General features: G+C 35.8%; 1 protein-coding gene across 3 annotated transcripts in view; it reads left to right on the top strand.

Annotated features, from left to right (window-relative positions):
* Positions 1-13,133, top strand: part of E23 (Early gene at 23) — a 555,031-nt gene that overhangs the window by 428,345 nt on the left and 113,553 nt on the right. The window contains exon 1 of one of the 3 annotated variants that reach the window (XM_069849064.1): positions 3,742-3,884. The exons of the other annotated variants lie outside the window; for them this stretch is intronic. Within the exon in view, the coding sequence (XP_069705165.1) occupies positions 3,832-3,884 (53 nt within the window). The 5' untranslated portion in view covers positions 3,742-3,831. Of the gene's footprint in view, positions 1-3,741; positions 3,885-13,133 lie in introns of those variants that run through there. 3 annotated transcript variants of the gene reach the window in all.

The following is a 13,133-nucleotide window of genomic DNA, read 5'->3' as shown; positions in this document are numbered from 1 at the left end:
TGCGATTAAAATATCCCTTTGCCACTAAAATTTTAGATACTGTTGCTTACACTGGATGCACTTAACTCATGTTATTACAAATGTCACTAGCATTCCTTTGCTTCTAGCCACCTCAATTCAAAAACAGCTAATCTGAATTATTAAACAAGTTGCTGAAAATGGTTGCCGTTCATTACAATGCAGGCTTCAATTCAGTATGCATATTATTAAAAACATTTTGAAGCATATTCTCTGAAATTGAATTTATCGTTTCTTGAATATAATTTTTAGTACGATATTATTAATATAGGTTCTTTCTTCTATAGAAAACGCAATCATATTTATGAAACACACTATACACTGCAGTGTTTACTTCACTGCTTGAAGACTTCGAATGCAACAGCGGCCGTAAGTTTGTGTGTCTGACGGGAGCAAGGACATTAGTGAAGGGGTGGGAGTGAAGTACATTCAGAAATGCAGGTACAATAAAAATGCAAGTAAAAATAAAATGATGTCCCTGTAGATGGCTAATATGGGGAAACAAGGGAACCACGAGGAAATCCCAATTGCTACCTTGTCCACCACAAGTGTCACTATGGATGTAAAAAAAAGTTAAAACAAATTTCTATGCTGAGCGTGAAGAAGACAATCAAAGGAAAGCGTAATGATTAGTCAGTTTCCAAACAGTTAGACATGCAAACTGATAAATACAATGAAAATGGGCTTTAAAAGTTACCAGCAGGTGATTACACTCAGATGAAAAAACAAAGTAGGCCTAGTACCAGATTTCACATTTCTGTTTTGGTAATTTTCTATGAATTATGATCTTCAAATACTTGGGGCGTACTGTAAGCAGTAACATGAGCTGCTGCCAGGAAGTCAAAACGAGAATAGCAATGACAAATGAAGCTTTTAATAGAAAAGGAACATCTTCCGCGGACTTCTGGAGAAAGAACTAAGGAAGAGACTAGTGAAGTGCTTTGTGTGGAGTGTAACATTGTATGGGGGCAGAAACATGGGCATTACGACGAAATGAAGAGAAGCGTATAAAAGCATTTGGAGAAGAATGGAACGTGTGAAATGGACAGACAGAATAAGAAATGAAGCTGTGTTGGAAAGAGTGGGTGAAGAAATAATGATGCTGAAACTGATCAGGAAGAGGAAAAGGAATTGGCTGGGTCACCGACTAAGAAGAAACTGCCTACTGAAGGATGCACTGAAAGGAATGGTGAACGGGAGAAGAGTTCGGGGCAGAAGAAGATAATCAGATGATAGAGTAAGAGGAAGGCAGTAAGTAGGAAAGATTGGAGAAGGATTTAGTGAAAAACGGTTTTCAGAACAAGGGAAGGGTAATAAAAGGAGGAAGAAGAATAAAGTGCATAAAATTTGCTGATGATATGACGTTGTTAGCGGAAGAGAAGGTGATACTAAGGGATAATGCTACTATAGCTAACTGACAGCTGTGAGCAGTATGGGATGAAGATAAATGCAAACAAGACGAAGACCATGGTCATAGGAAGAAAAATAAAGAAAAATAAACTTGCGAATACTAAATGAGGCAGTAGAGCAAGTGGACAGCTTCAAATACTTGGGGTGTACTATAAGGAGTAACATGAGCTGCTGCCAGGAAGTTAAAAGGAGGATAGCAATGGCAGAGGAAGCTTTTAATATAAAAAGGAGCATCTTCTGCGGACCTATAGGAAAAGAACTAAGGAAGAGACCTGTGAAATGCTTTGTGTGGAGTGTGGCAGAAACATGGACATTACGACGAAGTGAAGACAAACGACTGGAATTATTTGAAATATATATGTGGAGATGAATGGAGGGTGTGAAATGGACAAAGTAAGAAATGAAGCTGTGCTAGAAAGAGCGAGCGAAGAAAGTGTAGGCTAATGCCGAAACTGATCAGGAAGAGGAAAATAAATTGCCTGGGTCACTGGCTGAGAAGAAACTGCCTACTGAAGGATGCACTGGAAGGAATGATAAACGGGAGAAGAGTTCGGGGCAGAAGAAGATATCAGATGATAGACGACATTAAGGTATATGGATCATATGAGGAGACAAAGAGGAAGGCAGAAAATAGGGATTGTATTGTATTGTATTGTATTTATTAACATTCCATGGTATTCATACATGCTTACAGCTAGAATATGGAACAAGTCAAAAAACTTAATACTATTATAAAGTCTTAATTTATAGTCACAGTCTAGATGAAATATATACAGATGAGATTTACAATATAGTCTACTAGTACAACACAAAGTTTTAGTATCAATTTCATGAAGCGTTATTGAATGTCATGAATTCACCTACAGAATAGAAGGCATGAGATATTAGGTACTTCTTTAATTTGGCCCTAAATAATCTTATGTTTTGAGTTTCATTTTTTATATCGACAGGGAGGCTATTGAATATTTTTACTGCTATATAACTCACTCCTTTTTGATAGCACGATAGACTTGCCGATGGAGTATGAAAGTCATTTTTTGACGTGCATTTATATTATGAACTGTTGAATTAGTTACAAAGTTTTCACGATTACATACGAGGAAGATTATTAACGAAAGATATACTGACAAGCCATGGGCATTATTTGTAGTTGGAGAATGCTGGCATTTCGGTGAAGGACTTGCCCTTGGACAGAAAACAATGTATGAATGTTCTTGTGTCGATAACTCCATACACGGTAGGATCTCATGCTGTGTGGTTAACACAACGCCGTACTTCTATCTAGGACAACACAGGACTCTACATGAGGAATGAAGAAAATTCCGTACGTCACACAGGATTCAAACCCGCAACATTATCAAAGTTTCGTCCTCCCTTTGTAATTTTCCAAGCGTAAAAGTTTATAAAGGTTGTGAGCTGTACTATAAAACAAAAACTGTGCTAGAAAGACTGCTGAGAAAAACTGCCTACTGAAGGATGCACTGGAAGGAATGGTGAACGGGAGAAGAGTTCGGAGCAGAAGAAGATATCAGATGATAGACGACATTAAGATATATGGATCATATGAGGAGACTAAGAGGAAGGCAGAAAATAGGAAAGATTGTAGAATGCTGGGTTTACAGTGAAGGTCTTGCTCCTTGGACAGAAAACAATGTATGAATGGTCTTGTATCGATAACTCCATACACGGTAGGATCTCATGTTGTGTGGTCAACACAACGCCGTACTTCTATCTAGGACAACACAGGACTCTACAGGAGGAGTCCACATCTGTGGAGTAACGGTTAGTGCGTCTGTCCGCGAAACCAGGTGGCCCGGGTTCGATTCCCGGTCGGGGCAAGTTACCTGGTTGAGGTTTTTCCGGTGTTTTCCCTCATCCCAATATGAGCAAATGCTGGGTAACTTTAGGTGGTGGACCTCGGACTCATTTCACCGGCATTATCACCTTCATCTCATTCAGACGCTAAATAACCTAAGCTGTTGATAAAGCGTCGTAAAATAACTTAATCTACATGTGGAATGAAGAAAATTCCGTACATTACACAGGATTCAAACCCGTAACATTTTCGAAGTTCCGCCCTTTGTAGTTTTCCAAGCGTAAAAGTTTGTAAAGGTTGTGGGCTGTACTATAAAACAAATACTCGAAGCGAGGATCGTTATAAGAAATGTGTTACACAAGGCATGTCGAAGCAAAAATGAATCACATTAGCACTAAGGAAGACGCGGGGCAAGGGAGGGGGGGGGCTTAAAAAGCTGAAAAGAGGCGAGTAGACAAAACCGTACATAGATTGGTTTGTGCGGCGAAGAGAAAGTCTGGCGCAATGGGCTGGCTCGTGTTGGGGGCAATGGCCGGGCTCCCATCAATGTGTATCGTGCGGTGGAGTAGCCTACTCCAATTGGAACCATGTACTTCCTGCACTGCCTAATACGTGACGGACATCGGCTGTCTCAGCTCAGGTGAGTGATGCATAGGCTAACATTTCATCTCTCTTTTGTTTCCGAAATAAGACAGATTACATTGTGTTTTGAGTTGTTAAATAGCTCGTCACATGTTTGTAATTTCCCCTTATTTCCTTGTAATTGAAAAAAACCTAATTTGAAATGAGCATCAGGTTTTATGTAAGTATAATCGTATACCTATATCATTTTTATTTTGGTCATATTATAAACACAAATAATAAAGTTTCTTTTATGACAGTACGAAAATGACATGGACAAAAGCTTAATTGTGTCATTTTGTTTTGTTTCGTGCGTGCTAATTATTTAATGTTAGGTTTCTATTTATTTATTTAATAATAATAACATATACATAAAAAAGTTACATTAAAATACCCCGAAAGAGCAAACACGTGTTCGGGGACAGTTCCGTTACATAGATATACATACTTTGTAGACAAAATACTTAAGAAAAAAGGTCACATAAAGATGATAATAAAATTAGTAAATAATAATACTAGTAATAACTGAGTGAAAAAAAGAGACGATGTTGAGATTGATGGATTAATATTAACTTATTATTAGTAGTATAATTAGTACAGGTCATGTTGCTATAGTAACCAAGATAAGATAGAAAAAATACACTTAGGATAGAAATAAACTTGTTTTACAATACATGGTACATAATATAATACAGAGAAGTCTGTCATATACATTTTTTAATTCTGGATCTGAAAATTTCATTGCTTAAAGTACTCAATTCTGGATGAAATTTTATTATCGAATTATATAGACGTGGACCATAATCTGTACTGTGTAGTAAAGCAGCAGATGTGAAACATTTAAATTTATTACTTGATTTTAATTTAAGTGTGAAATTAGTTGTCTGTAGACGCGAAGTAGTGAGTTTAAAAGGCTCGCAATACTCTGAATCCGCCATAATTATAACATGAATATGAAACGGTGTTGACGTTGAATTGTGTACCTGTTAATTTTCTTCCGTCGATTCACGTTTTATTTTAATTTCTTTCATTTCAAGGTTTGTTAATGCAATCTTACTTAAAAATTAAATATTTTCTAGAATTATTAATATTTTTAGGGATAAACTTTAAATCTAAAATAGTACGGAAAACGAAAAAGTGGATAATTTCTTTTGTTTGGTTTTATGTTTAAGTTGCTTGAGTACACTTCATAAAATGTACAGTTATATAGTCAAAACTGAAGAAAAGTGTGTATATTATGTTCTATTTTTAAGTTTTATTCTATGAATGGCAAAGTGAAGTATGCACTAGTTTGCATTAAATAACTTTAAAACCACTACTGCTAGTGATAATATACAGTACAGTGTTGCCATATTGCAATCTATATTGTTTTCTAGATCTCTGATAGCTGAACATTTTATTTATTTTTGTTTAGATGTTAATTTATCTATCATCCGTCCATACGGACTGTACCCATGCCCCTTAAGTTAATATTTAAAAATGTAAACCACTTAATGAAATTATCAACAGTAATCTCACTAGAAGTTTTGATTTATCTAGAGAAAATCAAAACTCGAGTGGGATTTAATTGACTATTACACGATTAGAAGAAAGTATATAAAGATTAGAAGTAACAAAGTACTCCAATACAATAAAATATTAATTGACTTACGAAAATACAAAACTGTCTTCAAATTTGTACCATCTCAACATTATAATATTACGCTAGTAGATGGCAGTAGTGTGTTACGAATAGCTGTTTTCTTATCAGTTGTGCCAACTATGGAATCTTCATTGAACTCTGTGGACGGTTACTGGTCAAGAAGGCTTTGTTGATTCAGTTTCATTTTTATTAAAACAGTTGCATTCCACTTCAATTATCCCGATCCCAGTAATCAACGTCACTTGACAGACGATTTTCAATAAATCTTTATTAAACAATCTCTGATACGTGACTATCCATAATATCATATAGCAGAAGCTATAACGTAACCTAAATAATATAAACGAGTGTTAGAAAAGTTCTAATTATGGATGATGAAATAAACAAGAAACATTTTAACTAACGATGATGAAATAAAAAATAAACATGAATAATTTTAAAAGAAACAATTATTGAAAGTAGGTACAATTTTCAAATTTGAATGTTTTAGTTGTTGGTGGTTCAATCGATGTTATATTGGACGTGTGCGTTAGAGAAGTGAATTCGGTGATGTGCATGGTGTATCCCTCAACTTATTAAGGATTTCCGAATGGTGCTTTTCATTTATTTGTAAATAGGATTTCAGGGAAGATGCATAGCTATGACCAGTGATCTTTATTAATTCTTGTCATTGAATGCCAATGCGAGTTATATTTGAAAGTGCTGTGCATCGACTGGAGTGGTTTGTAATTTTCTGTTTTTTGACGTCCAGACCAGTGCAGTTTGAAATGTTGGCAAGCAAAGAAACAAATGCTAGGGTAGTGATAAAAATAAACAAATGCTAGGGACGCGATAAAATTAAACAAATGCTAGTGACGCGATAAAATTGTGCGATAAGCAGCCATGATTGGTTGAAAGATGTCCTTTTGTACCGTTTTATTGGTCAAAAGTAGTGTGACGTAGTAAAATTGTAATAGTCAAAATAAAATAATCTGTATTCTAGATATATTTCAAATGTGCATTTAAAATCAAAATAATAAATAATATAAATTAATCTACAAAAACGTGCGTACTGAATTATTGTAGTGGTTGCAATCTTGTGTCCCTCCATAACTGTCTTAATCGGATGACAGGTTGGTAACATTGATGACGGAAGCCTGATTATTGAACACGGATTACGATAGGTTATTTTTGTGTCGGCGATAAATGTGTCTTTCAATGCTGTGTTAGAAAACCTGATTTATTTAATGCACAATTATAAAGAAACGCGTGTTATTTATGTGATCTGAATGTGAACTAAGCTAACAACGTAATGTTTTGATTCCTTGGGAAATTAAATTCATTGTCGTTTCGCCGCAAACCCGTTGCAGAGCGAATTTCTAGCTGCCTACCGTTTTATAGCACAACTGTGGCAACAGCTGCCAGCCATTTCATAACAATTCTCTGTAAATATACACAACCCACGCTATTCTTTTTTTTATTGTGGGAGCCACGGCAACACATCTACCAGTCAATTAGGAGCTACCTGTGAAGATGGGATTAGGCAGTAATTGCTGTAATGACATCTCCCTGATACAAGCAAAGACAATATTCTCTGCCAGCAATAGCGGTGCGGCGAAGTGTATATATATTGTTGTTGTTGTAGCGCAGGTCGTCGACCCCACGGCCCACTTCCCAGACAGGCAGTACTGCTGCATTTATGTGAGCCAGTCTGTCACTAGACACAGTCATCATCATCATCATCATCATCTCTCCCTTCCTTGTGTCAGGCGTAATTCAGAGCAACGCAAATGTGTGTTTACCTTTTCCATTTCCTTTGCTCTTCTCTCCGTTTGTTTGTTTCCTGTATTTATAAAAGTCTGCTTAACGAAATCTAGAGCTGTGAGGCTTTCCGGGAGAAATTTAAGCAAATTGAAGAGAGAAATCACAGAACAAACTTCTTAAGGCTGTTATTGTGCTGTCAGAGATCTTTTATAAATAGGGAACGGACTCCTAGTTCCGTACGTATTTTGTTTGCTACGTCCTAGACGTGCTATGTTATTCAGATATCTCTACGTTTCAACTACATAAGATTCCCCTATTAAAATTGTATTATAAAATCTAAAATGTCTAAATTAACCATAAACTCCTCTAAATGCTGAAGTCCACACCTGTGGAGTAACGGTTAGCACGTCTGGCCGCGAAACCAGGTGGCCCGGGTTCGATTCCGGGTCGGGGCAAGTTACCTGGTTGAGGTTTTTTCCGGGGTTTTCCCTCAACCCAATATGAGCAAATGCTGGGTAACTTTCGGTGCTGGACCCCGGACTCATTTCACCGGCATTATCACCTTCATCTCATTCAGACGCTAAATAACCTAAGCTGTTGATAAAGCGTTGTAAAATAACATACTAAAAAAATAAATAAATGCCTAAAACCCTTGTTTGTGCCTTTTTTTTTAGTATTTTGCTTATATTTAAAATAAAAATACCTGTAATAATCTACAAAAAATGATACTTAAAATGTAAAAATAAATAAATCTCTAAAAGACAAACAGTGGCCTGGCAAGTTGTCCCGTATTAGTCTTAGAAGGGGAGAGAAGATTTTATCAAATTTCCTGGAACCGAAGTTCATACTAGCACAAAAAAGGCGGCAGGTTGTTCAGGTTAGGCGAGACCTTACAAATTAGTTTTCGCGTCAGTGGACCCCCGTTATGCAAAATGAAACTGACCAATCAGCAATTAGTCTCTTTCACTGACGAATTTGAGTCTTCAGTTCAGTAGTACCCATTGTCAGCACCAGTTCTTTGTACTTGAATTCCACCTAAAATGGAATATTTACTAAAATTAAAATTAGTAATAGTTAATTGTATATAAACTCTTAAAAGTCCTACATTTGATTTCATAAAGTCCTAAATCTCTCTTTTTAGCACCTATAAAACTGTTCCCTATTTATAAAATATATGACGGTGTCTTTGGTAAAAGATATTTTGTAAAATGTAAGTGCATCTTGTTATCTTTTGCAAATAATGGTCTGAGTAGCTTGAAACCATTATGGCGGAAAGTAAATATTGTTGGACCGTTACACTACTATACTACCACCAAAATGTTATATAGCACAACACACATTGGGTCGGTTTCTAAAACACGGACGAAATCGTGGTTCCAAACCTCGGCTTTTAAACCGCGATCGAGATCTGAATGCTTGTGCGATTTCTAAAACGAAGTCGAGACGCGGCTTGACTAGAAACCGAGATTCGTGCGTTTTATATATGGCAACGCAGCTAAGAATCGATTTTTATTCCTGTAAACAGTCGATATTAGAAATAAATGAACATCGGGATTAATATTTTTATTGAATTGCAGTAAGTCACGTTCTTTTGTTCTAAGTTAAGGTATTGTTATATAGGGAATTTACGTGCGTTTAAAATACTAGCATTACTTAGTATTTAATAGGGAACGGATTTTTAGGTACCAGAATGATATTACACAAATAATTAGCACAAATCGAGCGTTTATGTTATAGTTCATCGTTTATTCATAACTACTACCAACATTAACAACCTGAAAACCCGATTCTAAGGAATTAATAACCTAAATATTAACTGGATTAAAATTTCAATTGAAACTAAAATGTAGTATGGTTCTATTTTTACATATAATAGGCTAGTACTACGTGGAAAGCCCCAGTAGCATAAAACTTAAAATAAGAAGACAAAATCACGTTAGCTTCATATTCTTGTAGGCCCACAACATTTTCGAGTATTAAATGAAATGTCCAAAATTACTGTAAAGACTAAGAATTAAGCTATATCGTCCTATAGGCATAAAGGTATAATTATATAAAATATTATATCTTACTTCCCTGAAAGCAGCAAGAAGGTGTAAAAAAATTGTCAGCCCGTCGCCTCTTGCATTTCGTTGCAGATTATTATTATTTAGCATTCTTGCTAAATTCTGCGTTGATTTCTTCGAAAATCGAAATATTCGCCTGAAATTATCGTCGTTATATAGTTACAAAGGATTATTCCTGTCTCTCATCACTCTAATCAGGTATTTAATACTCGTAGACACAAATTTTCCTTTGATAATCATCCAGATCATCTGCTACCTCCATCTTGTATACATGAAGCCGTAGTTTTAAACCTGCCCCAGCCGTGGTCTCTGCTTCAGACCATGGTTTCGAGCCGTGGCTCAGAAAAATGAAAGAGACCTCGTTTTATAAATCCAAACGCGGTTTAAAGCAATGGTCGTGGTCTAGACCTCGTTTTAGAAATCGACCCATTGACTACAAAAGCAGAACTAGAAGACTAGAATTGCACATGAAAGTAACGGAGACTATAACTGCTGTACAGGAAAGATGCAGATGTCTGGACAAACTGAAAATTATCTCAAATAATAATAATTATTTTCAAATAATACGTAATTTTTCAAGTCCTCGCATTGTAGCTCTTTTATTAAGTTTGATGGATAGCCAACTTTCCTTGTCACGTCTTGTAATACATGGTTTAACCCATAGACATTTCTTTTTCAGCAAAATGCATATTGTAATATTTGAAACTAATTGTAGCTCAACATGCATAGTACTGTGTTTCATTCATTTTATGCATATCTATGATCAAAAAAGATTTATTTTATTTTGCTATGAATCGAGACTGATGGTTATCGTTTCTTAATTTTAGGTTATCTTTGATAAAATATATTATGCTCGACCATGCCGAAATGTAGTAATTATACACCTGGTAACAGACCTTTAATGCATGTCATTAAAGTACACCTACTCATTAAAGATCCGGTCTTTCAGCCAATGACGACTCAGGTTACAACTGTTCAGCCAATGACAGGTCAGCTTTCTACCGTTATAAAACCGCAAGTATCGATTATTCTCGGATATGCAATCGAAAGAGAATTAGCGAAAAGTCACGGAGGCTGGAAATCCAATACTGTCGCAGAAGGTTATGTTCTGTTACTATAATAATTAGCGTTAATTGTAAATAATATTCAAATAAATTCAATTTGTCATCTCGTTTTTCAATGTCTAATTTAATTTCAATGTTATCTCTGTAGGTTCTTATGGCCTAGCAAGGTCAATGTGGACATCTGTTCCTCGAAAAAAATCAATACTTTCGCGTCTGCGCACATCTCACAACATACGGGACATTGGCCAAGGTCAGATACAAAGAAAATTAATAATATCAAGTTAGAAATGTGGTCGAGCATAAAAAGTCGTATGAAACTCGCCTATAATGGTAATTAAGAAGCTCGTATGAAAATTATGAAACGAGCGCAAGCGCTCGTTTCATAAATATTCATACTCGCTTCTTAATTACCTTCATTATAGGCTCGTTGCATAATGTACTATTATTTAGTCTAATAAACTCCAAATCCTACCTTTTATCACAGATCTTTGGTAAAATATTTTATCATAGGCTTTGTTGAATAACTTTGATAGTGTAATACCACCTACCAAAGATGTAACATTATTATAAAAATAAAAATATGTATACAAATCTCCCTCCATCTACCAAAAGACCTTCGAGATGCGTTGTGATCTTTTTTAATAGATTATTTTACGACGCTTTACCAACATCTTAGGTTATTTAGCGTCTGAATGAGATGAAGGTGATAATGCCGGTGAAATGAATCCGGGGTCCAGCACCGAAAGTTACCCAGCACTTGCTCATATTGGGTTGAGGGAAAACCCCGGAAAAAACCTTCACCAGGTAACTTGCCCCGACCGGAATCGAACCCAGGCCACCTGGTTTCGCGTCCAGACGCGCTAACCGTCACTCCACAAGTGTGGAGTCCATTTATGATGATGATGATGATGATGATGATGATGATGATGATTTTCTGTTCCTTTCGCACTCTTTCTGTTTATTCTTTTGTCCCTTTTCTAGTTTCCCTTCTTCCATTCCATGCCCCTTTTCTCATTCTTTCGTTAGGTTTTGTTTTTCTTCTTTAATCTCTATTTCACTGATTCCTACCTTCGTTTGTTTCTTGCTTTCTCTACTTTCGTTGCTTCTTTCTTTCTCCATTCTATTTTCTACATTTATTTTCTTTTTAATATCTATTCAAGTTTCTCTTGCTTCCATTCTCTTTTCTAGTTTCTCTTTTTTTGTCTTAATGTTATTCTTTTCATACTTACTTTGTTCCTTTTATTTTATTTCTACTCTTTCTTTCTTCCCCATCATCTTTCTCTTTCTGTCCATAAATCCTCGTTTGTCCTCTTTACTTTTTCTTTTGTTTCTCTTCTAATTTTCCCCCCGTTTTCTCTGTCTTCCTTTGGCTCTTTCTCCCTGTGTTTTCTTTGAGGGTTCTCGTACTTTTTTCTTATGTGTTCTATTACGAATATGGGACTATAGCCTACACCATCTGTTTGTGGGGAAGCGAGGGAATCACACAGCACGTTGCAATGCTTTCATATTGATTTCTGCAAACCGGGCCACTACGGGATATCGCTGTGCCAAATTTAAGCCAGTAGAGCAATCCGGACCGTCTTCAGTTGTTGCTGAATTAAACATTCTTCTGACTTGAGACCTCCCCGCAGCCAGACGTTCTTCTTCCTTCATTTCCAACCTCATCGTGCCATGTCAGCTAGAAACCTTAAGTGGTCAGATTTGACAGAGCTTGGTGCTAGGTTTTTGGGTATTTGCACCATGTCACGGTTGTAAAAATGTCCAACGGTTCGGAGATACACACCGTTTTAGGGAAGACAGGGAAAGGGGAACCAATTGTGGGTCCGTCAACAAAAGATAGGTAGAGGCCTGGACAGTAAAGGCTGGTTCACAGTAAACCGGGAACGAAAACGACGACGAGAACGGAAATATTGTTAAAATAAATGTATTTAAATTTGAGCATTCACAATTAACTTTCACGTTCCCGTTCCCGGGCTCCGGCAAGCTTCTCGTTAATTGTGAATGCTCACATTTATTTTAACAATATTTCCGTTCTCGTTCTCGTGTTTCCGTTCCCAGTTTATTGTGGACCAGCCTTAACTCCTGGTATCGATGGGCTTCTATCTTCTGTCGTAATTCAGCTTCTAAAAGCTCCGAATGGTTGGAACAATCTTTACAACTACGAGAAAGAGCAAATTTTCAAAAACCCCGCACCATGAGGAGTGCCATGAAAATATCTAATTGTACTTACAGTTTTTATTATTATTATTATTATTATTATTATTATTATTATTATTATTGTTGTTGTTGTTGTTGTTATTAGTATTAGTAGTAGTAGTATTAGTTGTAGTGGTCCTATTATTATTATTATTATTATTATTATCATTATTATTATTAGTAGTAGTAGTAGTAGTAGTAGTAGTAGTAGTAGTAGTAATAGTTGTAGTGGTCCTATTATTATTATTATTATTATTAGTAGTAGTAGTAGTAGTAGTAGTAGTAGTAGTAGTAGTAATAGTTGTAGTGATTCTATTATTATTATTATTAGTAGTAGTAGTAGTACTAGTAGTAGTAGTAGTAGTAGTAGTAGTAATAGTTGTAGTGGTCCTATTATTATTATTAGTAGTAGTAGTAGTAGTAGTAGTAATAGTTGTAGTGGTCCTATTATTATTATTATTATTAGTAGTAGTAGTAGTAGTAGTAGTAGTAGTAGTAGTAATAGTTGTAGTGGTCCTATTATTATTATTATTATTAGTAGTAGTAGTAGTAGTAGT

Source organism: Periplaneta americana, chromosome 16 (genome assembly GCF_040183065.1).
Source record: "Periplaneta americana isolate PAMFEO1 chromosome 16, P.americana_PAMFEO1_priV1, whole genome shotgun sequence".
NCBI classification, from domain to species: Eukaryota; Metazoa; Arthropoda; class Insecta; order Blattodea; family Blattidae; genus Periplaneta; species Periplaneta americana.
Note: the sequence above shows the minus strand (reverse complement) of the source record. Positions and strands in the feature narration are given on the sequence as shown.